The sequence below is a fragment of the Silene latifolia genome, chromosome X (genome assembly GCF_048544455.1).
Source record: "Silene latifolia isolate original U9 population chromosome X, ASM4854445v1, whole genome shotgun sequence".
NCBI lineage: Eukaryota > Viridiplantae > Streptophyta > Magnoliopsida > Caryophyllales > Caryophyllaceae > Silene > Silene latifolia.
This window is the reverse complement of record NC_133537.1, coordinates 324,331,144-324,357,956: the sequence shown is the minus strand read 5'-3', so window position 1 is coordinate 324,357,956 and position 26,813 is coordinate 324,331,144. Positions and strand designations below refer to the sequence as shown.

The 26,813-nt window shown below is 36.5% G+C and overlaps 3 protein-coding genes across 3 annotated transcripts; all 3 read left to right on the top strand.

Moving 5' to 3' along the window:
- Positions 1 to 765: 765 nt before the first annotated feature.
- LOC141618178 (hypersensitive-induced response protein 4) lies at positions 766 to 6,042 on the top strand. Its single transcript, XM_074435285.1, has 6 exons — positions 766 to 795; positions 1,255 to 1,597; positions 3,344 to 3,464; positions 3,551 to 3,642; positions 4,343 to 4,439; positions 5,271 to 6,042. The coding sequence occupies exons 2-6, from the start codon at positions 1,403 to 1,405 to the stop codon at positions 5,639 to 5,641; spliced, it is 876 nt and encodes a 291-aa protein (XP_074291386.1). The 5' UTR covers positions 766 to 795; positions 1,255 to 1,402; the 3' UTR covers positions 5,642 to 6,042.
- A 3,416-nt stretch (positions 6,043 to 9,458) lies between these two features.
- LOC141618177 (uncharacterized) lies at positions 9,459 to 10,650 on the top strand. Its single transcript, XM_074435284.1, has 2 exons — positions 9,459 to 9,668; positions 9,874 to 10,650. The coding sequence occupies exons 1-2, from the start codon at positions 9,612 to 9,614 to the stop codon at positions 10,489 to 10,491; spliced, it is 675 nt and encodes a 224-aa protein (XP_074291385.1). The 5' UTR covers positions 9,459 to 9,611; the 3' UTR covers positions 10,492 to 10,650.
- An 11,276-nt stretch (positions 10,651 to 21,926) lies between these two features.
- LOC141620738 (uncharacterized) lies at positions 21,927 to 24,431 on the top strand. Its single transcript, XM_074437534.1, has 3 exons — positions 21,927 to 22,015; positions 22,829 to 23,735; positions 24,373 to 24,431. Exons 2-3 carry the CDS (start codon positions 22,829 to 22,831, stop codon positions 24,429 to 24,431), a joined length of 966 nt encoding a protein of 321 aa, XP_074293635.1. The 5' UTR covers positions 21,927 to 22,015.
- Positions 24,432 to 26,813: the final 2,382 nt, after the last annotated feature.

Genomic DNA, 26,813 nt, shown 5'->3' with positions numbered 1-26,813 from the left:
GTACATAAAGAATACCAAACTATTTTGTCTTATCTATCCAACATGAATAGTACTTGATCCATCGCAAGCTTGTGACGGATATACCCATCATAAGAAAGACTTGCTGTGTAATAATAATAGAAAAATGAAAGGTCATATATCTAGATTCAATTGCAATTTTATTCTGTATAACACTCATTTAAGGCATCTCAGTTCATGAGCAGTCGCGAAACTATACTAAGGGACGGTTGTGTCTGTAATGTCTCTCTCCTAATTATTTGTTTACTTTCATTAAAGATAATTTTTTTTTTTGAAGGGTTCATTAAAGATAATTTTAATTAAAGGTAAATAAATAATCGAGACAAATGAAATATATGATCAGAATTGAACCCATATATCTATATGGACGGAATCTTTACCCCACGGTCGTCCTAATTTCCCTGTATAGCTTTGAAAACTAACTGGTGCTTGCTACAAACTCAATTATCCAAGAACTACGAAATAAAACTTGTAAAACTGGATGCAACAAATTGTTTGTTTGCGCCCAAATATTCAACTTTAATCCCATGTTAGCTACAACGACCACTTGCAAATACGCGAAAGTGATAGTTAAGCCCCTTAACTTTGTTCAATTGTGAAATTAGGCCCTATAAGTTTCAATTGAAGCAATCAAACACCTTAAGTTTCACCAAAAGTGAAATTCAACCCCATTTTTAAAATTTTCACCAAACTCTTATATTAAAACTTTCTTTAATAATATAAATAGACAGATAAACATACTAGATTAACAAATCTCTATTACTAATATCTTAGGGGGTGTTTGGTTCACCCAAAAAAGGTATGAGGTATGGGTTTGGAATGAGCCAAACCCATACCAAGTGTTTGTTTGGCAAATACAAGGGTTTCATACCCATACCTCAAACCCATGAGGTATGGGTTTCTCATACCCAAGGAGGGGGTGGGTATGAGTTTGAAACCCATGGGTATCAAACTAAATTGATCAAAAATATGAAAAAACAAATTATAGCATATTGTAAATCCAATTTTTTATATACTTATTTGATTAACTAATCATTTTCATAATTTTATAATATTGAAAATTATTATTTATAATACTTTAATTTACGCATTTTAACCTTAATTGATGTTCAGACCCATACCACTCAAAAATGAACCAAACACAAGGTATGAGGAATCAAGTTCCAAACCCATACCACCCGGGTATGATTCCTCATTCCAACCCCATACCCGTGCACGAAACAAACGCCCCCTTAGAGATATCCGCGCTGTACCAAGTTACACGTCCCAAACTCCCAAACCCCCAAATAGCAAACAAAAACAAACTCCTCAATTCTCTTCTTCTACTTTTCATCGTTTTCTACAACTCTTGATAAAAAATCAAATTCTCAAGAACAAAAAAGAGATGGGAAATACATGGTGTGGATTATGTGGGTGTATAGACCAAGCAAGTGTAGGTGTAATTGAGAAATGGGGTCGTTTTGAGAGACTTGCTGAACCTGGTCTTCACTTTTTTAACCCTTTTGCTGGTCAATGTCTTGTTGCTCTTCTTTCTACTCGCATCTCTTCTCTTGATGTCAAAATTGAGACCAAAACCAAGGTTTTTTCCTTATTCCTTCTTTTTTTTCGAGTTAGGGTTCTTTGTTTTGGAATATTCTTAAGATTTTGCATCATGGGTTGTGTGATTTTGTCTTGAATTATTGAGTTTCTTCATATTATCATGTTCTATTGGAATATGTGACGGTTTCGAAGGATGATTCATGTCGGCCGACGAATTATGAGTTTATAAAGGATTGATTGTTTGAATTTTGATTGGTGGGTGTTTGATTTTGTCATGGATGATCAAATTTTCAGTTTATGTTTGATCCCATCTATGAAAGCTTGTTTTTTATTTTTATTATTTTTCTGCAATTTGACATGGTTGGATTTTATTTAATGATTTTGCCATGAAATAGATGATCTTCTGTGCTTAATACATGAATTGGCTGATTACTTTTGTGGGTTGAGTTTGTAATGAGTGTTAGGGAAATAAATTTATTTGCTTTGTGTTCTGTGAAACCATTGGATGCCCTTCTGTTTCAGTGAGATTTTAGGCTTTCAGGGTATAGTTAATTTTATTTTTGTTCGAAAATATTGGGACAGGACTTACACCTTAGGGGGTGTTTGGTTCGTAGCGGAGAGAGGGACAGAGATTAAGAAAGGGAAACGAGGGGAAAGGAATTGAATCCCCTTTGATCAAAAGGCTTGTTTAGTTTAGAATACAATAGAGAATGATAATCCACCATGAAAACCCAATAACCACCATTCAAACACCACCCCTGCCATGAAAATCCACTAACATCCACTACAAGTTACAACCACCACAAGCGGCGGCGCCCCTACAGTAGACGAATTGAAGTAGAGGGTTTTGGGGGTATGGGGATGAATGAAGAGAGGAAAGGTAATGGGAAAAATGGTGAAACAAACCACAAGAAAGGGAGTGGGGGGTTTGATTCCATTCCCCTTTCCTGTAAACCCCCAACACGCCCCCTTACTGTTTTGTCACTGAGTGGAATATGTTAAAAATCTTCCTTTCACATTACACTTTAATTGGTGTTTCTATTGACCTGCTTGGAATGGGTAAATACTAAATAGTGCTAAGAACATTCCTATAGCTTCAAGGGCTCCTGAAAATGACAGGCTATAGGGTTGGATGCAGGCAGCCTTCCCCTTGCTTGGAAAAAATTATTTGTCCATAGAGCAACAGCGCGTAACTATTATTAGGATGATGTCCTGGCCCTCTTTTTTTAGGCAGCAGAAAGTTGATTTGTGGCTTTGTGCACGATGCATCAATGACTAAGAACCGGTTGTGTGACGTCAATCCTTGCAGGCATTCGTAATGTTCTTGTTGGTGATGGAATTGTCGAGTATTTCTGTTTTTGATGACTACCATGGAGACGGGGCCTTGGGATGTTGGGGTATGGAAAGGATAGGGTTGTTCCTAGTGTAAGTTTGGTGTTGTTTGTTTTTGAGTTAATAACTTAATATGCAATTTTCCGGTCACATTTCTGTAGTATATCTATTGGTCATTCTGGTGGTTATGATTTTATTCCTTGTGTTATTGTTCATACGACGACCTTTAGAATAGACTCTCGAGGCACTATGCTGGTGACCATGAGACCATCTTATTCATTCTATTAATTAATCAGTGCTGGAATTCATATCCAAGTTTTTTTGTCTATTACAAATTTCCTCTAACCTTGAAGAGCCTTGTATTTTCAAAATTTCAGTTCATACACCTTTCTAGAGTAGAATTTTTTTATTGGACCATCTTTATCCATTATAGCAATTTTTTTTTTTTTTGCAGGATAATGTGTTTGTGCAAATCTTATGCTCCATCCAATACCGTGTTGTGAAAGAAAATGCTGATGACGCATTTTATGAACTGCAAAATCCTAGTGAACAAATTCAGGCTTATGTTTTTGACGGTAACTTACTAACCTTTGTGATCTAGGAGTATCTTAAGTGCTGATATTCTCCCTTTTCTATTAGCTGATTGTTTGTCCCGTTCTAGTGGTTCGCGCTCTTGTTCCAAGGATGAACTTAGATGAGCTGTTTGAACAAAAAGGTGAAGTTGCTAAATCTGTCCTAGAGGAGCTTGAAAAGGTAATTCATTTGTCCCATACTCCCATATATTTTTTAAGATAATTTTCAAGCTATATGGTAGTGAAGATACCTTAAGGGATGTGGAGGGAACGGAAAGGGTAGTGCCAATTGTCGTGGTTTGTTTTATAAGTTGGCGGGAAGGAAATGGGGGGAAATTAAGGTTCTTCCAGCATAGGGAAATTTTGGAAGAAAAATAGCCATTGCTTGCATTCTCCCTCCTCTTCGCTTCCAAAATTGTCTACGCATATGCGGATGTGCCTTTCTGGTAACAGTGAACGCTATTTAATATTGGACTAGAAAAAGAAGTTTTGTCCATCATGAATGGTGACAAGTGTAGCATGACAAAATTGCTCGAACTTTACACTAAAATTGCACAGATGCCAGCTAAGCATGGTCAAGTCTTGAGGGTGGTACTCATGACCTGGATTAAACTTTAAATCCCATAGGCATCAAAACGCCTTCAAGGCTCCCTTTACACAAATTAAAAAAATGTGCGTACTTCTGTGTTTCTAAATCAACATGAAATGGGTGAGTTAATTATCTAGTTTTGACCTGTCAAACATTATGGTCAGAAGCTGAAATTGGTCTACTCATCCTATCATTTAAATTCTGAACTGTAAATAAGTTTCCAGCTGTTTCTGAATACTGGATGATATTTTACTATGTAACGAGTTATCTTTATCTTTATAACATTAAACAGGTTATGGGGACATATGGATATAGTATAGAGCATATGCTGATGATTGACATAATACCTGATCCAGCAGTTCGCAAAGCTATGAACGAGATTAATGCAGGTTCGGCTCTCCTCTCTTTTTTTGCAAACATTCTCTCTTCTAGTCTTCTTTTTGCTATCATTGTTTTATTATTTCTTGTGCCGGATATCCAAAAATGCTCTTTAGAACATGGATAGGCATTCTTGCAACTCACTACTGTTTATGCCATGATGTCTAATTGTCTAGAGTTGCTGAAAGTTGAAACCTGAATATCCCTCCATGACATGCAGGGTTACCAAAAATATACTTATGCCATACACAATGTGTAAGGCTGTTGGGGGCAATAACAGCTGTTTGTTTATTTATTTATTTATTTATTTTGTCATCTATTATGTAAAGGTTAATAGAAGTAGCCTCCTTATCATGTTATCTCATTATTTGACGGTATATTACCCCCATCCATGGTATTAAATCTGGCCCACGGCACCGCATCATGACGCATCTATAAAAGTCATGAAGACAATCACATTTGTGATTTGTGCAAGTATGCCATCTTTTTTTTGGCGTAATAGCCGGAATCAGACCACGATGACCGATTCTGAGGTCAAGCCTTAACCATGATTTTATGAATTCGTCCCATTTATGTTGCTGCCATTTGATTTTGGTTTCATACGATGGCTACTACAATCAGTGTTTTCCCAAACCATATTACCAAAATGTTAATAATTCCCACATTTGATTTGTCGAGATAACTATTTTTCTTATCATAGTAGAAGTAAGTGTGTACAAAGGAGAAGCAGAGAAGATTCTCCAAATTAAAAAGGCGGAGGCAGAAATATTGTTTAAAATTATACTGTTTTGACCTTTTTTCTGTGACCTTAAATGATGATTTATGCATCTACTGATTTTCAGCACAACGGCTTCAGCTAGCAAGTGTGTACAAAGGAGAAGCAGAGAAGATTCTTCTAATTAAAAAGGCGGAGGCAGAAGCCGAGTCCAAGTATCTCGGTGGAGTCGGAGTAGCAAGACAAAGGCAGGCCATCACCGACGGGTTGAGAGAGAATATTCTCAACTTCTCTGGCAAGGTTGAAGGAACCTCAGCCAAAGAGATAATGGACCTTATAATGGTGACTCAGTACTTTGATACTATAAAGGACCTCGGGAACTCCTCCAAGAATACCACCGTGTTCATACCCCATGGGCCTGGTCATATCCGAGACATCAGTGACCAGATCCGAAATGGGCTTATGGAGTCGTCCTGCGCAAATATAGAGGGGAATTAGTATCTTACTATTCCTCTTTACGGTTATAAAACAGATGAGACTATTTCATGTTTTTTTTTTGGTGTGCATAATAAGACAGTTGGACCGTTGGGTGAGACAATCTTAACGGTAGGACGAGATATGTTTTTAAGGCTTTGGGGTGTATATTAAGTTCGAAACTGAGGATTCATACGAAACCATAAAAACATACCCCGCCTACCGTTGGACCCTCTCACAAAACCCTTGCTGATAAATAGTTTCCTTGTAATGAAGCAGGGGACATTTGGAAAAGAGTCAGTCTAGTTGTTCATCTGTCGACGAGGGCTGTAGGACTGTAGGAGTGTAAGTAATCACACTTGGTATATCAGACTATATTATACGATTTCTTTGACATCAACATATAGCATTAAGGATTTACTTTACTTCCATGTTTCTATGCTGGTTTCTTTTAATCTTACACTCCGTATAACTGTTCTTGAAATGTTATACAGTAGCTGTCTCAAATTTGATGCGATTATATCTTGTAAAGGGGAGAATAATGACGGTTTGGTGATGATGAGGTTTGGCCACGGATAACCCCTCTTGATGACTTTACCGACTAAGGTAGATGACACATCTTTGGGAACATGAAGTATGTTATTCACCTAGACTGACCCAAAACTCTTGGTTGTATATACTCGTATACAAATACTGCAGGTTATGGTTTTCACTAACATTCGACAATCTTAAAAATTTAGTCGCGTATAACTGCAACATTTTTACAAATTTTGATTTTTTTAAGTTGTCTTTCATCAACTTTTTGATTTGCCATTACATAGTTTACTCCTTTCATTCAATTCTGTTATTTTTTTTTTAATGAGAGGTATTTCAATTAAAACAAAACAAATAATTGAGGTGACGGGCGTGGATTACGAGGCCGATTACTACGTTTGGGGAGTTGGGACCGCGGGTTTAAATTACAAGGGCCGTTACTGTTTAATAATGTCTCCAAGAACAGTGAAAAGATAAGCAATCAAGTCTTGTAAACTTTGTTTCCCTTGCTGCTAAGGAATATATTGGGTCCTTCAGAATTTGAACCAATGAGAAGTATGAAATATGGAAGATACCATACTGGTACCATGTGAACTTTGTTTCTCTCTTATTTGATGATATTCAATGTGATGTGCTTTAGACCCACAAATCCATATTTCTCGCTTTTACTGTGCCCTTATAGAGTCTTCTTGTATTGCATTAGTGTATCAATCGACAATTATTGGCAAGTACAATTTGTTCTACTTTGGTTTTTTCATTCGAGTTATAAGGTTATCTTTCACTCGTAAATTCGGTTGATCGGACAATTTTGAAGAAACTCTGGTCTTTTCACTTCGTGTGAGTTATAAATTGATCTTTCACTTACTCGGTTGATCTAACTATCTGAAGAAAATCGGACTTGTTAAAAACGTGTTTCTAGGTTTGTATTCGTTATCTTTTATTGATCGGACATTTGCTGGTTGATGAACGCCTCACTTGATATTTTTGGAGTGCAGCTAAGAAAGTTAATAATATATCGATATTCCCGTATTTTTGTCATTTTCATAGTCTAATTTTTTTTTGACTCCGATATTTTTCGTTTATTAAAAAACTTAACAATTACTCAATAAGTTACAAAATAAAAACATGCAACTCCAAGGAGCAAGGAAATTGACATAACATGAACCACTTGTTGAAAATCTTAGTCATAGTTTTCTCTACTGTTTTGGAAGTTGGGTCCAATGTACAACCTTCTCAAGCTATATGGATGTGATTCCACAGCTCATATTCTTAATTATCAAACACATTATTATTAATTTCGTACAAATAATAATACTCCAATAAGGTCACTCACATGCATAGTAAAAGTGTTGTACTTTGTGTCTTCACAAAATTTTCATTTTGGTAGAGCCATCAAAAATTGGCTTCCATTCAAAAGGATATCACTTTTATAGTTGTATGTCTTGTATTATTATTTCCTGGCCAAATACATGCAAGCTAAGAAATATTGGGTACACCAAATTAATATGCACAAATTCAAATACTCCTTAGGACTTACTATTGTATCTAAGACATCTAATTCATGTTATGTGGTTCATTTAATACTAGATAAAGAATATGATGTTTTTATTGTAACTTGAGTTAGCTTTAGGCAAGACTTATGCCCTGTTCTTTTCGGCTCAAAAGAGCAAAACTAAATTTAATGGAGCTGAACTGAACCAACGGAAATAAGAGTTAATTTGTAAAGAAATAAGCGATATTGAATTGAATGAAACTGGACTAGTCTAAACTGAATGAAGTTGAAATAAAGTGAATATAGCTGAAATTAAGTTCAAAAGAACAAGGCCTAACTCAAAAACTAGAAAATCGAGTAACCAACATCTCTATTATTGCTGCCAAAAAAAAAAAAAAAAAAACATCTCTATTATTTAATCCAGTGGTACTCAATTGAGATTTTAAGTTAGAATCTTAAGTTAGATTGTAAAATTTAATGATGTACTCCGTATGTATTTAAGTAATTCCGTAGATCCTAATGATTTTCAAACAGCTGGGTACATGTACGGTACTATGTATTTGCCTTCGTATACTATTTCATTATTAGTATTCCGTAAACAATGGATTATAAAAAAAATGTAGATACATTTGTAGTGAATGTATTGTTCTTGCTTTTTCTTGTTGCCAAAAAAAATTAAATAAATTAATGTTTCCTTTTGTGTTTCAAATCTACGTATGCACTCTAGTGTGACGACATTACAACTAATCAATGATTAAAATTCCTAATTGTTTTTTAATTCATGGAGCTAGAACGATATTAGTGTTATGCTACGACTAATGTTTTGATTAGATTGTTGAAAGAATGAAAGATCCTGGAAGCTAATGTTCTGGTGAATAATTAGTACTATAATCATGTATAACTAGACTTTTAAGTAACTTTGCTTATAACTCAACAATTCGTAATTAGCACTATGATTATGCATAACTTCAAAAATATTTAGCAAAATTATCGACGAATTTTCTACCTTTTCCATTTCGATTTTCTGAATTTTTTGAGTAAAACTTCGGAGCTGACTCATCCTGACTAGGGGTGTTAACGAGGCGAGTTGAGCCCAAGCTTGGCCTTGCTCGGCTTGTGCTCATAAAGTAAAACTCGAGCTCGAGCTGATCTCGAGCTTACCCGAGCTTGAAAAAATTGTGCTCGTTATTAAGCTTGCGAGTTTTAACGCGAGCTCGAGTCAAACTCGAGCTTAACTCGAGCCTATATACAATTGTTGAATTTTCGTTTTTTCTCTCTCGATATTTTCAATAAGAAAGTTTTATATACAAATATTGGAAAATCAATGAGACATTTTTTATATGTATGATACAAATATATAATCAATGACAAAATATTTTTTTTATAAAATATGAGTTATATCTTATCTAATTAGACAAATTCGAGCTGCTCAAGAGCTTTTCCAGCCGAGCCAACGTTAACTCGGCTTGACTCGTTAAGCTCTCGAGTCGAGCCCGAGCCCGAGCCGAGCTCGAGTTGCTCGCGAGCTGTCTCGTCTCATTAGCAGCCTTAATCCTGACCCATCCTGCATATGTAACTTGTATGATGAAAGAGTAATTGTAATAGCGTCAACCCGTGACCTGTTAGTCACACCGACTTTGATACCATGTCAAGAAACCATCTAAACCAAAAACTTAAGCTAATAATCGAAGTCACATGATCGGTTTTATATCGATCGTCCAAAGAGTTTGAGAAATTTTTATCCAAAGTTAGAAAATCCACATTTTTACCAAATTGACAATTTTATTAATTCATCTTAAAGTTCAGTTATGCTACACCCATGTTATCAGACAAGCCAGACTGTCATGACTTAGGTCTGTCCCATAATGCATTTCTTTTTGCCTTCTCTATATATATAACCTCATTTCATTTCACTTTTCTATCAACTAAATCTTCAATCTTCTCATCTAAACTTCCAATACAGATAAAATGGCTTCCTGGTCACCCGAAAATGCTACTAAAGCGTATATCAGTACTCTTAAAATGGTACGCTTTTATTCTTGTGTATCGTTTACCAGTTGAACTATTAGCGAGTCCTGTATGAGACTGTCTCACATGTGAAACCAACCCAAACAGGTTAAATGGGTTGATCTCACATGTAAGACTGCGTGGTTGTATCAGACGAACTTTTAGCCGTAATATCCTGTACTGTAATGTATACTGATGTTTATGATTTCTGATATTTTAACAGGAAAGAAAAGAGAATGAACCAAACAGTGCCGAATTCATATCAGCTCTAGCAGCAGGAAACAATGCACAAGTAATGGTTATCGCCTGTGCCGAAAAATTAGTCATAAATAACATTCTAGCCTTAGTTGCAGCAGCACATCAAACTGGTGGTTCTGTAACCTGCATTCTCCCTAGCAGTGACAATTTACAATCAGCCAAACATGACCTTAAATCCGATGCCAAATTTGTTAACTTCATAGTTGGCAATGCTAGTCAAGTACTAGCTCAACACAATTACAAAGACGCGGATTTCCTGCTAATTGACTGTAACATTCAGGACTATGAGCAGATAATGAGACAGATCCAAGAAACAAGGGAGGTTAAAAAAGGCGGTGTTGTAGTCGGATTTAATGCATTTTGTAAGGGATCAACATGGCAATGGAGCGGGCTACGAACCCATTTACTCCCAATTGGTGATGGGTTGTTGGTTACAAGAATTGACAGGAATTTGTCCAAGGATCTTCATAAAAAAGGTGGTGTTAAGAAGAGTAATTGGATTGTTAAGGTTGATAAGTGTACTGGTGAAGAGCATGTATTTAGAGTTAGATCATCTCAGAGGAAATTACAAGCTGCTGTTTAATTAATCAGTCTGTAATTTTTTCAAGTTAATTAGTGTTTGATCATTTTGTAAGTGGTTAATTTCCACTTCAAATTTTCATTAGGGCCAATATAGATCAATTGTAATTGTAATTAGTGTATGTTTATATTATAAATAGAGTGACATCAATGTTCTCTTACATGAAATTGTGTTACTACCCTTTTCTTAAACTTGAAACACTACAAAAAAAAGTTGTCGAAATGCATATAAACGCTCCCGACTATGGCGGAATGAGAGTCAGATGCACGCAGTCTTATCCCTTAATTAGAGCACATTTATGTCGGATTGCCTGGCTTACTGGCTTATGGACCGACCTAGCAACAGTTTTCGGCTTTTCTTGAGTGTATTTTTTTAGTTTAAGGAATATTAGCTGTTATATAATCTGTATAAGATTATTAGAGACATGGTAGGCAGTTAGGCCAATAATTTGTATCATCAATCATACAAATCAATTATGAGTTGCTATTGGTTATGATCAGACTAATTGCGATCTGTACCACGAAACAAACCCATACAGAGTTCAAGTGGGTTGCTAGTCTAATGATCATATCAGTCAATTTTATGTGATTAGCATCTTTAACATTAGTTCCAGCAGTAAGTCTTACTTATAACCGCCGTTGTAACTTATAACGGATGGGTGATATACTGATATGCATCATTACCCCAAAAAAAACATTGGTTTAAATAAGTTTTGCACTACCATTAATATTGTAATTTGTACTTACAAAAACTGTAAACGAGAACTTGTGTAGTTTCACATATAGTGACTTTTTGTTAAAACTAGAGATGTCATAAAGACGGTGAATATCCCCTTTCTAAATTTGTTGTTAATTTGATAAATAAACTGATTGACCAAAACAGTTTCTGAGTTTTATAATAAAAAATTTAAATTTTGTTTAAATATTATGAGTTTTACTATAAAGATTTCGAGTTCGTTCACTTAACATTAAGCTAAAGAAATATAATATTGCTCAAAAACTATACATATATATTCAAGTAATTTTGAATTTTGATATAAAAAAATTCAAGTATAACTTATAAACTTTAAAAGGTTATAAAAAATGAATGTATGTTCAAAATCTAAAAGGGCCTGAGATTATACAATCAGATGCGTAATCTTTTTTCCGACTGGCCTCGCATTCAATCAATTTTTTTTTTTCAAATCGAAAATATCGTAAAAGAAATTACAGTTTTCTAGTTTAATTTCAAAATTATGAGAATTCAAATTATTTTTGCACAAGAGAAAAATAGAACCTTACAAAACTCAATAGTTAGTAGATACAACTGAGGAAATCTCATTTATTTATTTAACTCTAGATAATCTTTAGTACAGGAAGACGGTGCACGTATGTATATAATGTTGACCAAATAATTGGTGAGAAAGGTCTTGAGTTTTCTGTACTCAGAGGTTTCCTATGAACATGCCATTTCATTATATTGCATTCACCCATAAATTGTTCCCTTTTGAATCCATCTTCATTTTTTTAAGTTCCTTAAATTTGCCCTCAACATGTAATTATGTAAACATCTTTAAATTAGAGGCTTTTCTAAATGATCATTTACATAGAGTCATATATAGTGGTGGAATAAGGGAGACTATCACGGACATGGTACATTAAATCTCGATTTCAGTCACAGTAACAATATCGGATTATATATAAATTTGGTCAATATCAATGATTTTCAATACTTGTGCAAAAAGATCAATATCTTAAACTAAGATGCAAGAGACAATGAGACATGCAATTAATTAAAATGGTGTTAGAGAATTGATAAAGTAGGCAAATTAGCAAGAACAGATCTGTGTGGTGTGTTTAGGAGGCAAATCAAAGACCATCTCTGCCAACATAAAATCTTATTTTTTAAAAAAATGTACATACTCCCTACATGCCGTCATTTGTTTACCTATTCTATTTTTGGTGTCTCCTTCATTTATTTACCTCACTTTGGTCCACTTGACATCCTATAACGCTTTGGTCCACTTGACATCCTATAACGCTTTCCTTTCGTCTGTGCGTATCAAAACGTAAACGTAAACATGGGGCGAAGGAAAGTACAAGATAATGTTATGGGAAAGTAGCTACAAACAGGTAGTTTTCAATTTAATTTCTGTCAGAAATCATATTGACATGTTTTCAACAAATTTGGAAATGAAGGATATTATTATCTGATACACGTACATTGCATCAACATGCATGCATGGAGACAATGAAGATCGTTGGTTCAACATGCATGCATGGAGACAATAGAGTGGAGTGATGGAGAGTTGAGATAAAGATTAATAGACCAAAGTATGGGAGTTTGAATCCCTTCAAGCAAAGGTCACTCTCATTGCTTCTTATAGATTTAAAATGGGTAGCCCCAAAAGATAAGGTATAGGTGCAATGTGTATTAGGATTATTTGCCTATCTAAGGGTCTCCATACTTTTTTCATGTGTCGAAAACGAATGTAATATGAGTAGTAAGATTTGGGGACCCAAGTGTTCCATTCATGGAAGAAGTTTGTCAGATCATTCTAATGACAATACATGGATTGGGTGCCTCAATGTCGATGATCGGTCTAGCAACCGGGTTAATTCAGATTGGGTATAGATTTGGATAGACGGATTATATATGTTGTGTGCAATAATATTGTATCAGGTTGGGTCAATTGGATTTGGATATGTTTTGTATACGTGAGTTGTGGCGATTAATTAATCTGAATTACCCGCACTCATATTTACATGTAATGTAATTTCCAATAAGTCATTTTGAGTGGGTTATTTAATATCTACTCAAAAGTACATCGAACATAATTCTAATATACGACAAACCACTAACCGGTTGATTTAGAGTCTCGAGTAAAATTTGGGGTTGATACAGTACTAAGCATTGAGCAAAGTTACAAGGATCATATACTCCCTCCGTCCCGGTCAATTGTTATCCTCGGCACAAAGACCAAGGAAAGAAGAGAGAACCAATTACTAAATGACAAGTGAAACAAATTGAGTGAGAATGATCAAATTGCTCAAAAATGAAAAAGGACAACAAATGACCGGAACAGAGGGAGTACTAAACAGTGAGCAATAGACCAAAGTATGGGAGTTTGAATTTGTTCATGCAAAGGTCACTCTCATTGCTTCTTATAGATTCAAATGGCTTCCTTCCCCAAAAGATAAGGTGTGCTCGTGTGGTACCATGTTTATTAGGCTTATTAGCCTATGCAAGTGTCTCCATACATTTTTCATGTCGTGATGAAAATGAAAGTAATATGAGTAGTAAGAGTTGGGGACCCCAAGTGTTACATATCTTGGAAGAAGTAGTTCGTCGGGTCATTCTAATAACATATGAATTGGGTACATCAATGTCGATTGTAGTCCCGGCAAGCAAGTTATTTAGATTGAGCATAGACGATGGAGTTATAACCAGTTATGTTTGTTGCATTACGCTCACTTTGGTTCTAGTTGAGTTAATCGAACTTGGACATGTTTCTTAGGTGTTATTGTTGAGTCAATTCAGATAGGGTCACGTCAATCGAGTTTGAGTTTGGTCAATCAACTCTTTATTATACTTCTACTTTATGTAGGCTTCATCATTTTAATAGTTAGTATATGCTGATGGATGTAAAATGATGATACAAAGATTGAGTACCTCCATTGATTCCATCTCACTTTTCATTATTTTAAGTTATTCATCTAATTCATCTCCATTGGATTATATGTTGACTCATTTCTAATTGGATCATCATGTATCCGGTTTATATCATATGAAATATCTAACCAAATCCTTATTCCCTAATCACTAATCATTAATCAGTTTATTGTAGGTTTGGGTCACATTGAGGTTGATACTAACAAAGAATGATCAAATTTTTCAACATTCAAAAAACAGTAGTCTCTTTTAAAACGGTAATATCTAGTTAAGTCAAAACAGGATAAATATGCTCCCATTTAACATTTTGTTAGTTCCTAGACATTTTTCTTTTGTCTCATCTACCATACTTACTCTTTAATAAGTTTATTTATGAATATTGTCGCCTTATTTAAACAAGAATGCGTTCAACAGAATTCATTAAGTTGTCTTACACATACATTTTCACTGTACTTTCTACAAATGATTTCTAAAGCACTACTGATAGAAGAAAGGGTAACTAAAAAGTTAGTGAATTATTGAGTAAATCACAGACATAATCAGTACATCACCGCCCAAATCTGTTGAAAAACATGTCGTACATGAGTACAGAGAATTTAGTACACAGTTTTAATCATTTTCGCGTCAAGAATTAAGTACATCGTTAATAAACTAAACAATCATGATCCTCCAAGCTTAAGATTTCAGCAACAAGTTAGTCAAGGGATGCAGAACTTTGAGCAAGAGCTAAACATGGCACCTACCATGATACTAATTGTCCCCTTAATTATACACTACTTAATGTAAGTAGAAATTATAAATATAATAGTAATTGTGTCTGATAATTAGAGTTTAATTAATGTACTCCGTAATCAAGATTGTCTAAGTATAGAAGAACATTACAGCTAATATTGGAAGAGGACTTGCATGGGGAAATGGTGCAAAGTCAGTATTCGTCGTATTGAAACTCATACACGAGAGATAATATTGGAAGAGGACTTGCATGGGGAAATTGATCGATTAAATTAGGTCGTCTGACGTCTGTCGTCTACTCTAGCTTTTTCCTAACTCCTTACTAGTTACGAGTCTTACGACTATGCTTTGTCCTAGGCTCCTAGCCATGTTATTTAGGTTCGAAATCAAGATGGGTTAGTGTGAGCGAATCATCTCAACTCTCAATTACAAATTTTAAATTACCTTTGAATACGGCTTTAGACTCGATCAGTATTGAAACTCATACACGAGAGATAATCATTTTACCAAACGTAAAGAATTGATTAAACCTTGTTGGAGAATATAGGGTATTATATCGTAATGAATATCTTCAGTTGCCTACTTTAGGAGATTCTAGGTCGAGATTTAGGTTATTTTGAATGCTATATAAATCGTCTAATCTCTTATTGTAATTGTGACGACAACGAACTATCAATAATACTACTATTACCTCTATGCCTTTCCCCCTCTACGATTTTAATAAAACTCTAAACCAATAATTTAAAATTTTAATGGTAAGTATTAGATTATTACCCTTAAATCATAGAAGTGTAACATAACAAATTTTCAGTAAAACTTTAGAAAATGTACGGAGTGCAACTTTTTTCCCCTAATCGAACCTTGGTTATGAATGCAAATTAAAAAGTTAATTATTTAATAAAATCTTTAGGGTTAAATTATCTCAAGAAAACATGACCCGTAAATAAGCATGCTTACATCCCCCACCACCACCACCACCACCACCACCACCACCACCCCCCTACCAAAAGGCTGAAGTCATTGCATTATTGGGCCTGGCACAGATAGATAAGAACGGAACTAATAGGCCTAAATTATAAATATTTTTTGCTCATAAAAACGTTTGTTTTTAGGTGTTTTTTCATTAATGGTATTATGGATTATTTATAATCAAATTGAAAATTTTATGGTACATTAAAGCTCATTTGTTGAACTTTAACTCAAGAAAATTATAACTCGAAACTCAACTGAACTGACATTGACCTGAGTCACCTGACGCGAACCACACTTGACTCGAAATAGAACAAACCAATTAAAGTGGCTAACCGAAATGAACTCGATTGTAATAATCGAGCTGAAATCGAAAATAAGGTCAAACCGATTTAAATCGAACTGGTTTAACCCCATTTGAAACCAAATGACCCATTTGCCAGATTTAGTCTTTCTTACTAGATATGAGAACTAGGAAATTGGGCTCAAAAGCGTTCCCTCAGGACATTAGCCAGCCTAGGCCCAAAATATGAGCTAAGGCTGAGTTTTGTCACATAGATAGAGGTGATTAAGTGTGAGTTTGAACTGGAATTACGTTAATTTTGACTCATGAAGAAGTGAGTGAGCGGGTTTAAGATGGATTAGTGGAGCACACTTTCGTGAATTTTTAAAAATGCCTAATCTGTACCCTTGATTTTATGGGCCGGACAAATCAGATTTAATGAACGGGAGAACCATGAACAATCCTACTTATCGGGCTTAGTCACTTAGACCATGGATACTAATCGAGAACTTAGTGGCTACCTTTATGGTACCGGTACGACATTTGACATAGGTTTGGTCGTAGTTGTGTATAGATGGGTGTATGGGACGATTTGGTTTGATCTGGCCAACAAAAGAAACTGGTCCGGACGGACATTGTATTTTCATAAAAAAAAAAAAAAGGCTCAATCCAGTGTGTGTGTCTTGACCAAAACACAATAACCCAGTTGTTAGTGGGCTGCAATTTTCATGAGTTCGCAAATTCTCATTTGTGATGGGCATATCCATCGCAAGTTTGCTACGGGTTAGTACTATTCATGTATGGGTAAATAAGATAAAAGCAGAATATCTAGTGAGTAGCAATCTGTTTTGTCTTTATCTATCCACGTGGATAGTCTTGACCAGTCTCAAGCTTGTGACGATATGTCCGTCACAAGTGAGACTTGCTATCATGAGTTATATCATCTGACAATATGGTCTATAACACAAGCTTGAGACTGGTCAAGTACTATCCACGTGGATAGATAAAGACAAAATAGATTGCTACTCACTAGATATTCATGAGTTATATCATCTGACAATATGGTCTATAACAGTAGCTAGTTAAGTACTCCGTAGTTAATACAATCTCCTCCCTAAATACCAAGTTAATACACATAATTAAGTAGTTCCTAAACCTTCAAACTACATAGAGGTCGAGAATCAAATCTATGTTCTTAGGTCACGGAGATGGACAGCAGTTAGTACAATTAGCCAATTCTAAGATAATTTCATCCATACAAGGCCTTTCAGAAGGCAAATCATGGGTACAGTTTAGGGCAATCTTAGCAAGTTTTGCGGCCTCGTACTCCGAAAACTTGCCATGTATAATTGGATCGATATATTCCTGTGATCGAGATGACTCAGCACCGAGCCTTATGGAGTTGGTTATTTGACTCTTTCCCGAGATGATTTGGAAGACCAGCATCCCGAATGCATAGACATCACTCTTTTCGGTGAACCTGCCTGATGCGCTGTCTTTAAGTGCTGAGAAAACTGAGTCGTTTGTGGAGGCCGGAATCCGTGATCATAGGGTTGAATTTCTGGTCTAGTAGAACCTTGTTGGCTGAAATGTTTTGGTGAAGTAGAGGAGGTTTGTTCGTTTTATTGCTGTGCAAATACTGTATTCCTGCAAATAGAAGAGATCACCAAAAATACGTTAACCTGAGTTCACTGCGTGCATTCGAAACAAAATCGACCAAACCCAAATGATCCAGCCTGAGATACTTGACTCGACACCCCAGTTAGACGCGAACAAAATATTCAAAAAATGACTGAAACCAGAATTGCCAATCCACCAGTAGTTGGTCTGAAGAAAAGAGATCCGATATTGACCTGAAAATGACCTGAATATCCCCTAGAACAGCAAAAACCTCTTAGGGTGTGTTTGGATAGCAAAAGTGGAGGGAAAGGGAGGGGAGGGGAAATGAGGGAAGAGAAAGGGAGGTAAGGGAAGGGGAGGGCAAATGGGGAGTGGGTGTTTGGATACAATTTCCTTCCAAATCTTGCCTATTGTGGAGAGATTTTGATATGCCTTGGAGGAGGGAAAATGTATCCCTCCAAATCTCTCCCCCTCCATTTCCCTCCACCTTTATTTGCTATCCAAACAAGGGAGTTTAAATCCCATACTCTCCCTCCCTTTCTTTTCCCTCCAAATCACTCAATCCAAACACACCCTTAATCTCACCAAATTTCCATGCCTCAAAGAGGTTAGGAGATTCAGTCCGTTCAGAAACTCAGACTCTTCGGATTTGCCTTCTCACAGCAACAAGTGACCATCTCTTAAGACACCCCTATACACAGCTGACATCCGATCCCACTCTTACCTAACAAGTGTGATTGTGACTTGTGAGAAGTATTGAGTAGCACTCCCAGAAAGAGTATTGTTTCGGATATCAAATGACTGGAGCAAAGGAGCTTCAGCAACAGGTGTTGGTATTGAACCGAAGAGGTGATTGAAACTCAAATCCAACCTCATCAGAGCTTCTAAACCCCCTACACTAGCAGGGATTGCTCCTGTTAAGTGATTAGACTGTAATGCAATAACTTTTAGTTTCTTCAGAGACCCAAATTGTGTTGGTATACTTCCTGTCAACTGATTGTAGCATAGATGCAGCCTGCAGCACTGCAAATAACACACACACACAAAAAAAATACTCCTAATATAAATGTAATGAATATCAAGTTCACTAGATTAATAATTTATAAATTAATTTGGTATTACATTTACCATAAACTTCTAATGTTTGCATTAATTTTGGTATTACATTACCATAAACTTTTAATGTGCATCATGCATTCTACATTTCCACATTTATATATACTTAATTCAATCACTTATTAAAGAGCAATTTTTTTTAATTTTTCAATTTTTATGGCTATCAAACTCTTTGACAATCTTAGAGCTATGCTAGTATGTTACTCAGACTCAGCTGCAAGTGTTGGTCACGACACGGTGTCAGAGTATCGGATATGGCTATTTTCCCCAAAGATTTCAATTTTTTGGACCAGGTGCGATGAGCTCCCATTTCTACCTACATTTCGTTGCATTTGGAGCTCAACTAGTGGTATTTTAAAGCGGTTTTTGGGCATTTTAAAGCTCTTTAGCCAATCCCAAGTGTTACTACATTTAACGAGGAATTTCAATGAGGATTTGAAGGTACTTAAGGGTCAAGAAAAGCACCAAAGGAAGGCAAAGAACACGCATCAAAGTGACATTGAAGAAGCCTTTCAAGAAGCAAGCAAAGGAAGAATTGAAGGCGGAGTTCAGCAGAGAACTCGCACCGTCCGAATTTTTTGGGTTTCCGCAAATTTTGATTACGGGCTTGCACCTAGCTTAAGGCCCATTAATCCTTCTTATCTTAGGACTATATATAGATGGATGTCATTAGGTTTCCATCATCTTTATCATTATTGTGGAATAGATCTATGGAGAACTAATCTCCTTACTTCATCCAATCCAAAAGGTGTAAACTTTGGTTGTAAGACACTCTAATCTTTCCCTAATTGTTATTATTATTGTTAATCCTTTGTGTTTATTGTTTAAAGTTTGAAATCCTTGTTTGATTATAGTAATTATGTGTGATTTTCTTGTTACTTAATTAAATCAAGTTCCTTAATTTATTGTTGTTGGGATTATTAAGTGTGATTTCCTTGTAATCTCATCTCTGCAACACCTTGTTATTATGCTAATTAATGTGATTTCTTTATGGTTTAATCATCAAGTAAAGGATTAACTTGTAATTATACATTAATTGTGTTTTTATTATGTCTAATTACCCCTATTAAATCTCTCAGGCTTTTATCTTCTTATTAATTTAACCAATGCATGTGAATTTCTACTTGGAGGTTTGATAAGTTGGGTTAATTGATTAAGTGTGATTTCCTTGTCATTAACCACTATTAAGGAGATTTAGGAGAGTAATCTTCACAATAAGGTGATAATATATAAAAGGGATTGACTGTGTCTAGGATCGATCAAAGTGGTTCACTAATTGGGTTTGGTTAAGTTTTCTCTAATATTTGATAATTACCTTCAATTACTTGCTTGCTTGTTACTCTTATTTGAATTTCAATTTGTTACTTGAAAACCAAACCAAAAAGCCCCCTTTTGATTTACATACATGTTTGTTAATTGCACTATTACTTTAATTGCTCTTTTGATTACACAAAAAGTACATTGAGTTGGGTAAATTTCATGGGGTATCGTATCACGTATCCATCTCCGTTTCGGTGCTACCTAAGATATGGGTGGCATAACGGGCTTCCTTTCTCAAGTTCTCCCCCCCACCAAAGATAAAATCTCCCATACTCACTAATTAAGAAAGATTAGTGATCTTTTAAACTAAATAAACTTGACACTTAAAGCCTTGGTAAGTCCATGACAACATTTGACTAGATCAGATTAAAGCTTAGGTACATTGTAAGTATATAACTGGTCTTTCTTAAACCAATCATATCTACTTTAAAATTAAAACGAGTTAAACAATGTTCCACTTGAATAGGTGGGTCAAGCTTTTCACTAACTCCAAACATTCTGTTATCTTACACAATATCTATTTTGCTTGATCCGTTTTAAGTAACAAGAATTTGGGGTAAGATTAATAGTGGTAATTTTCAAAGCTTTTCATGATGAACCCAATTTGATGTTTGATGCATAATGCTCCAGTAACTATTTATTTCATCATGAATCCTAAGAACATCATCAAATAAAGTTGGTGATTACTTGGCCCAAAGCTAACGAGGACGGTGATTGTGATCTGTAAAACTCTACTCTACTAAAGGTCCTCTCCATTTTCTCGTCAACACTTCAAATCATATTCCAATGTAGCCTAACGATCTTAATACTCCATACTAAACGAAATTAAAAGAAACAATAACCGTTTATGTTTGTTTTAGAAAATCAAGAGGATCCTAAATACCAGGCAAACGGGTTAGACAGGTTGGGTCGAGCCTGTTCAGGTGCATCACATTTTCAGGTTAAGTCGGGTAATTTCGGATTTCAGGTGTGTTCCGATATGTTGGTTGGTCATTATCGGGCCAAGCGGGTTGGATTATTTCGGATCATTTTCAAGTCAATGATTGAGGGAGATAAAAGTACATTTAGCATTATTACTTATATATTTAGTTTAGTTTTGATGATTTATTATTTATTTTAACGTAAGTAATACAAAATGTGTATTTAAATTAATCATTTCAGGTCTTTTTATTCAATTAGAGTTATGTTTTGTCATATCATTTCGGGTTGGGTGGTTTTAGATCGAGTCATTTCGGGTGGCTTAACAAAGCTCGGGTCATGTTCGGACCTAGTCGAGTCAATTCAAATTTCGGATCACATTCAGATGTTCACAAAATCTCATTTGTGACGGGACGTATCAGTCACTCTGGAGTGACGGATACCATTTTCCCTCACAAATGACCCAAATAGAGGAGAGAGGGAAGCACATGGGGGTGCCCCCACCTTGTCCTCCTTATTCGTTTTGTGAGTGACATTATCCGTCACTTGCTCCGACCCGTTTTCAGCAAGACTAATTGTCAGATGTTATAATTAGGGTAACTTTCGAATCTCAGGTTAACCTGTTTTTGTCAGGTAAATCGGGTCGGTCCGTTTTTCAGATCTCCCAAAAAAACACATAAAATTGAACCTGGCTGCTAAAGGTCGTCGACAAATTACTAAATATCGTCGACAATTTTAATGAACTTCCAAATTTGCCCCTCCCTCACACTCCCCCTAATATTTTCCTTTTTATTCAAAAACTACCTATCACATTCCAAATTTTGAAAAAAAAAACCCGACTCAGATTTTGAAGAAAAAAAACCCGACACAAACGTATCGACCGCATCATTTCCGTCACGAATTCAAACATTCAACAAGGTATGTGATTCGAGATTAAAATTTTTTTGTAGTATTTTGCTTAGTTTGTAAATGTGTGACGGAATTAGGATAAATGCCAAATTAGTGACGGAATTAGGATAGATGCTTTGATTTCAATCGGATTTAGTCGTGTTACGCCAAAATCAAACGGAATAATCGAAACAATTAATCGCAAAAAAAAAAAAAAAAAAAAAAAGGAAGAAGCGAATCTGGGCTGAGACGATGGGTTTCTTCGTCCCAGACCCAGGCCAGACGAAGGATCTGTTCGTCTCATATGGCCTTTGGACGAAGGATTCCTTCGTCTGGGCTTGGTGTTGGACGAAGGAATTCTTCGTATGGCCCATTACTCTGTTTTTTTTTTTTTTTCTTTTTGTTTTAGAATTTCTCGTTACTTTTTTTTTTTTTTTTTTTTAAATAAATTTTTTTCCGTCTTGTTTTGTTATCGTTATAAAGTAATAAATTATTAATAATAATTGTCGTTCGTGGCGAAGTCGTTGTAAATATATATTTTTTCCGTCTCGTTTTGTCGATGTAAAATATAAATTAATTATTACTAATAAACTTCTTTTGGGGATATTTTGTTTTTTTATTTATTTTTTAATTTACATAAACTTATATTTATAAATTCTTTATTTTATTAATTTAAGTAATCAAGTTGTTGTAAATATATTTTTGTTGCGTCTCGTTTAGTTTACGTAAAATATTAATTAATTATTATTACTAAACCCCGTTCCGGGTTATTTTGTTTTTTTTTTTAATTTTTAATTTACTTAAACTTATATTTATAAATTCTTTGTTTTATTTTTTGAATAGATGGCCGGTGGAGGAAATGACCGTCACGTTCGAGCTCGAAAGGGGCTCCAGTTTGAGTCTGAGGTTGGAGATGGTAGTACCGATTCGTGGACTGATGAGCGGGTGGAGGAGGAGCTGGTTCGGTCTGGTGATGTGATAGGTGAGGAGGAGGCGGGTATTGAGCGAGTGCGTAGGGTGCCACGTAGACGGAATGAGGAGGGGCGTTTCCAGCGGAGGTCGGATGGTAGTTCTAGTAGTGTGGTGGCTCCGAAGAAGAAGTCGGGTAAGGATGTCTCTTGGTTGATCGATCATCGTGTTCCTGGTGGTCCTGACTTTCCCCACGTGATTCCTAGCTTTGGGGGCCACATTGCCAACACCTTATGGTCGACTCCTAATGAGGTCGGTCGACCAGTTTTGACGGGTTACCACCGGTTTGGTAAGACGAGGTTGTTGAGTTGTTGGCAACTCCCTCCGGCCGTTAAGACTATTTATGACGGTACTGGTCTTTCTCACCTATTAGATTCCATGGCCGAGAATTATAACATGCCCCTTATTTCTGCTTTTGTTGAGAGATGGCAACCCGACACCAACAGTTTTCACATGCCTTTTGGGGAGATGTCCATACTCCTTCACGATGTTGCGCAGATCTTAGGCGTTCGGGTTGATGGTAACTGTTGTAAGGTGGAGAGTAATGACGAGACGTTGGCGGATCCCCTTATGTATGTTTGTGGCTTTTTTGGGATTTCATCAGAGCAGTTGAGGTTGCCGTTAAACTCTAAGAAGAAGGTCCCTATTTACAAGAGTGGGGGTATATTGGTAGATGCAGTTTGTGAAACGGCGAGAGCTAATTGTGATGTTGTTTTTGCTCAGGGGTTTTTGGCTGTGGTTGTTTCTGATGAAGTACTAAACGAGAAGATGTGGGAGTTTCGTAGGTTGAAAAGTGATATCTTTACATATTTTGAGCGCATTCTCACCGTGATCGATTACCCAAGACTATCAGACTTATGTGCTAGTAGAGTGTCGGGGCAAGGAATTCTTTATCTCTACTTGAATGATTTGTTGACTCAATATATGTCTACCCAACCTGAAGAAATTGAGATTCAAGATCATGAAGAAGATAAGGAATCGTCATCTTCATCATCGGAAGATAATTAAGTTCGGGGTTTGGGGTTTGGGGTTTGGGGTTTAGGGTTTAGGGTTTGGGATTTGGGGTTTGGGGTTTGGGGTTTAGGGTTTAGGGTTTGCTATTTAGGGTTTGGTATTTAGGGTATGATATGTTTTAATTATGTTTTTATTGGTTTATGTTTTAATTATGTCAAAACGCGTTTTAAGGAATGTTTTAATTAAAATATGTCAAATTGTGTTTTAAGGATTGTTTTAATTAAATTACGTTTTAAGTCATTTAATCGGATGCAGAAGATAATAAACTACAATAATCGGATAAATAAAATAAAATATAAGGTACAATATTCGGATATATAATATAAAAGATACAATAATCGGACAAATAAAAGCTAAGATGAACTCGCGAAATCGCGCCATACACGAAACTGATGTCGATACAGGCCATTATAATGAGCTACGCTTGCATCATGTACCCAACAAGGGGCTACTGGAGGCATAGGTGACAAGGGGCGTACCCGGAGCCGCAAATAGTGGTTTCCCGCATGTAATACCCATAAGACACCATATGGGGTACGTACTCCGGGGGGGTTCGTAAAGGCAAATAAGTAAAACTACCATTCCAATGTCGCTGACTTTCTCGATCGTCAAATGCAGAAATACAACATATCACCCAATTGTACATCGTAGCATAACCATATAGATCGAAACCGTCCATCCAATGACCCGAGCCACACGGTATCTGATCCATAAATGTAATTCTAGCTACCTCCGCATCAATCTCGCTGGGCCATAGATATGATCACGGTAAACGGGACTACAAATTTCCCTAAGTAAATCTGTTCTAGCCATCGTGAAATGAGATTGGTCACCCCGAACAGCATGTGAGATAACTCGAAAACCACAATGACCGTCTCCGTAAGGATTAAACCATGCTTCTACATACTCGTGAAAAAATGAAGGCAGGAAGTCACGATAAGGAAAATACCTCAAATCACCAATGGTGTAGTCGACCTCAAGAGGTGCGCAATACGTTGTGCCAAAACTCCCCGTACTCGTGGTAGCAGTGGTAGACGGTGTATCGGGGCCCGTTTGAGTGGATCGGGGGGTACTATACGGAGTAAAACGAACCGTCGGAGTAGAACGGGGAGTAGACGACGGAGTAACAGGAACCGTCGGAGTAGAACGGGGGGTACTAGACGGAGTACGTTGGGAAGACGGAGTACCTACTCGAACCCGAACCCGTGCATGCTCAACGGCGGACGGATCTCTACGAGTTCCCCTACTCGGACGTCCTCTAGGGTTCTCGTTGACCCGAGGCTCGTTTACATCCTCCTGTTCCGGATGTATCTGAGAGTAAAGGGCATCGAACATGGATGATCTCATACTCGGATCTGCATTCCGAATTTCATTGAGTAGGGCCTTCAGTTTCCGTAGTACCCACAGATATTTCTGTTTCGTGATATCAAGTGCTTTCGTCTCCACGTTAGAATATATATGCCAAAGACATAGCAAGTGAGACGAATCTGGAAAAACAATGGGAATCGCGTTCAACAAACCACCCTCGCAATCAGTAACAATAGCATTAGGTTGAACGACATCATTGAGTAGGGCCTTCAGTTTCCGTAGTACCCACAGATATTTCTCCTCGGACTCATGCGTCACAAGAGCATACGCGATGACAAAGCTCTTCTCGACGGGTGTGACTCCAACCATCTCAACAAGCGGAAGACGGTATTCATTTGTCTTGTACGTGGAATCGATCTGTACCACATAATATTATGATCGAAACATCTTAACGGCTTCCGGATGAGCCATGAACACGTGGGTTAGCTCATCGGTCTCGATCGGTGACCCAATAATGAACGTACTTATCTTTGAACCGCAAGTGCTAACATCTCATTGTCGGGGTTTCTCCCATCTCTTTCCTCGGCCCTTACTTTCGAGAACGATTGTAGATTTGTCGCCGATTAGGTCTTGACTTTTCCGGATTCCGCCGATGCAAACCCGCACTAATAATTGCGGTCCTAACGTGAGCTCTAACTTGGGCATCGATATAAGCCAACTCCTCGTCATCAAACTTTGCAAAGTATCTCGCCGCCGTCACAATACAACGTTAAACCATGATTATGAAACTCGGATCTCATCACAAGCTGCCACTTATTCTCTTCTAATTCAACAACTTTCATTGAAAATTTGCAATTGCACCACGCGGTAGCCGTGTTACCCCTCATTAAAGAATCGACATCCTTATTTACGGGACCTTTTCCACCCATCCGACAAACAAAATAACGTTGTCTCAAATTCGTGTTACGACCAACTTTCTTGTTGCTTGCTCTTTTTATACCAAACCCGAGTCGGAGCCCGATCTCATATGCCCAATTAAACGCTTCAATCTTTGGATGCAAAGAACAAGCTAGTCTTAAAATGATCTGAGTAATCAATACCGTCTCCATCGTTAATCACCTGCGCACGCATTTCGATAATTTAGTTATTAATTAATTATTAGCTACGGAACGAGTCGGAGTAAATAAAAAATAATATAAAAATAATACAAAGACGGTAATTAGTTATTTTATACAAAACAAGTCGGAAATATTAAAGATAAATTGTTTTATAATATAAAGACGGTATTTAATTATTTTAAATGTTTTATACAAAAAAAGACGGAAATAAATTATTTTAAATGTTTTATACAAAACGAGTCGGAAACAAAAAAAAAAAAAAAAAAAAAAAAAAACACGGTTTGGGCCTTGGACGAAGGATTATTTCGTCCAAAACCAGGCCCAGACTTAAAAAACCCTTCGTCCATAATGGGCCTTGACGAAGGATTTTTCGTCCGGGCCTGGTTTTGACGAAAAAATCCTTCGTCCAAGGCCCATTA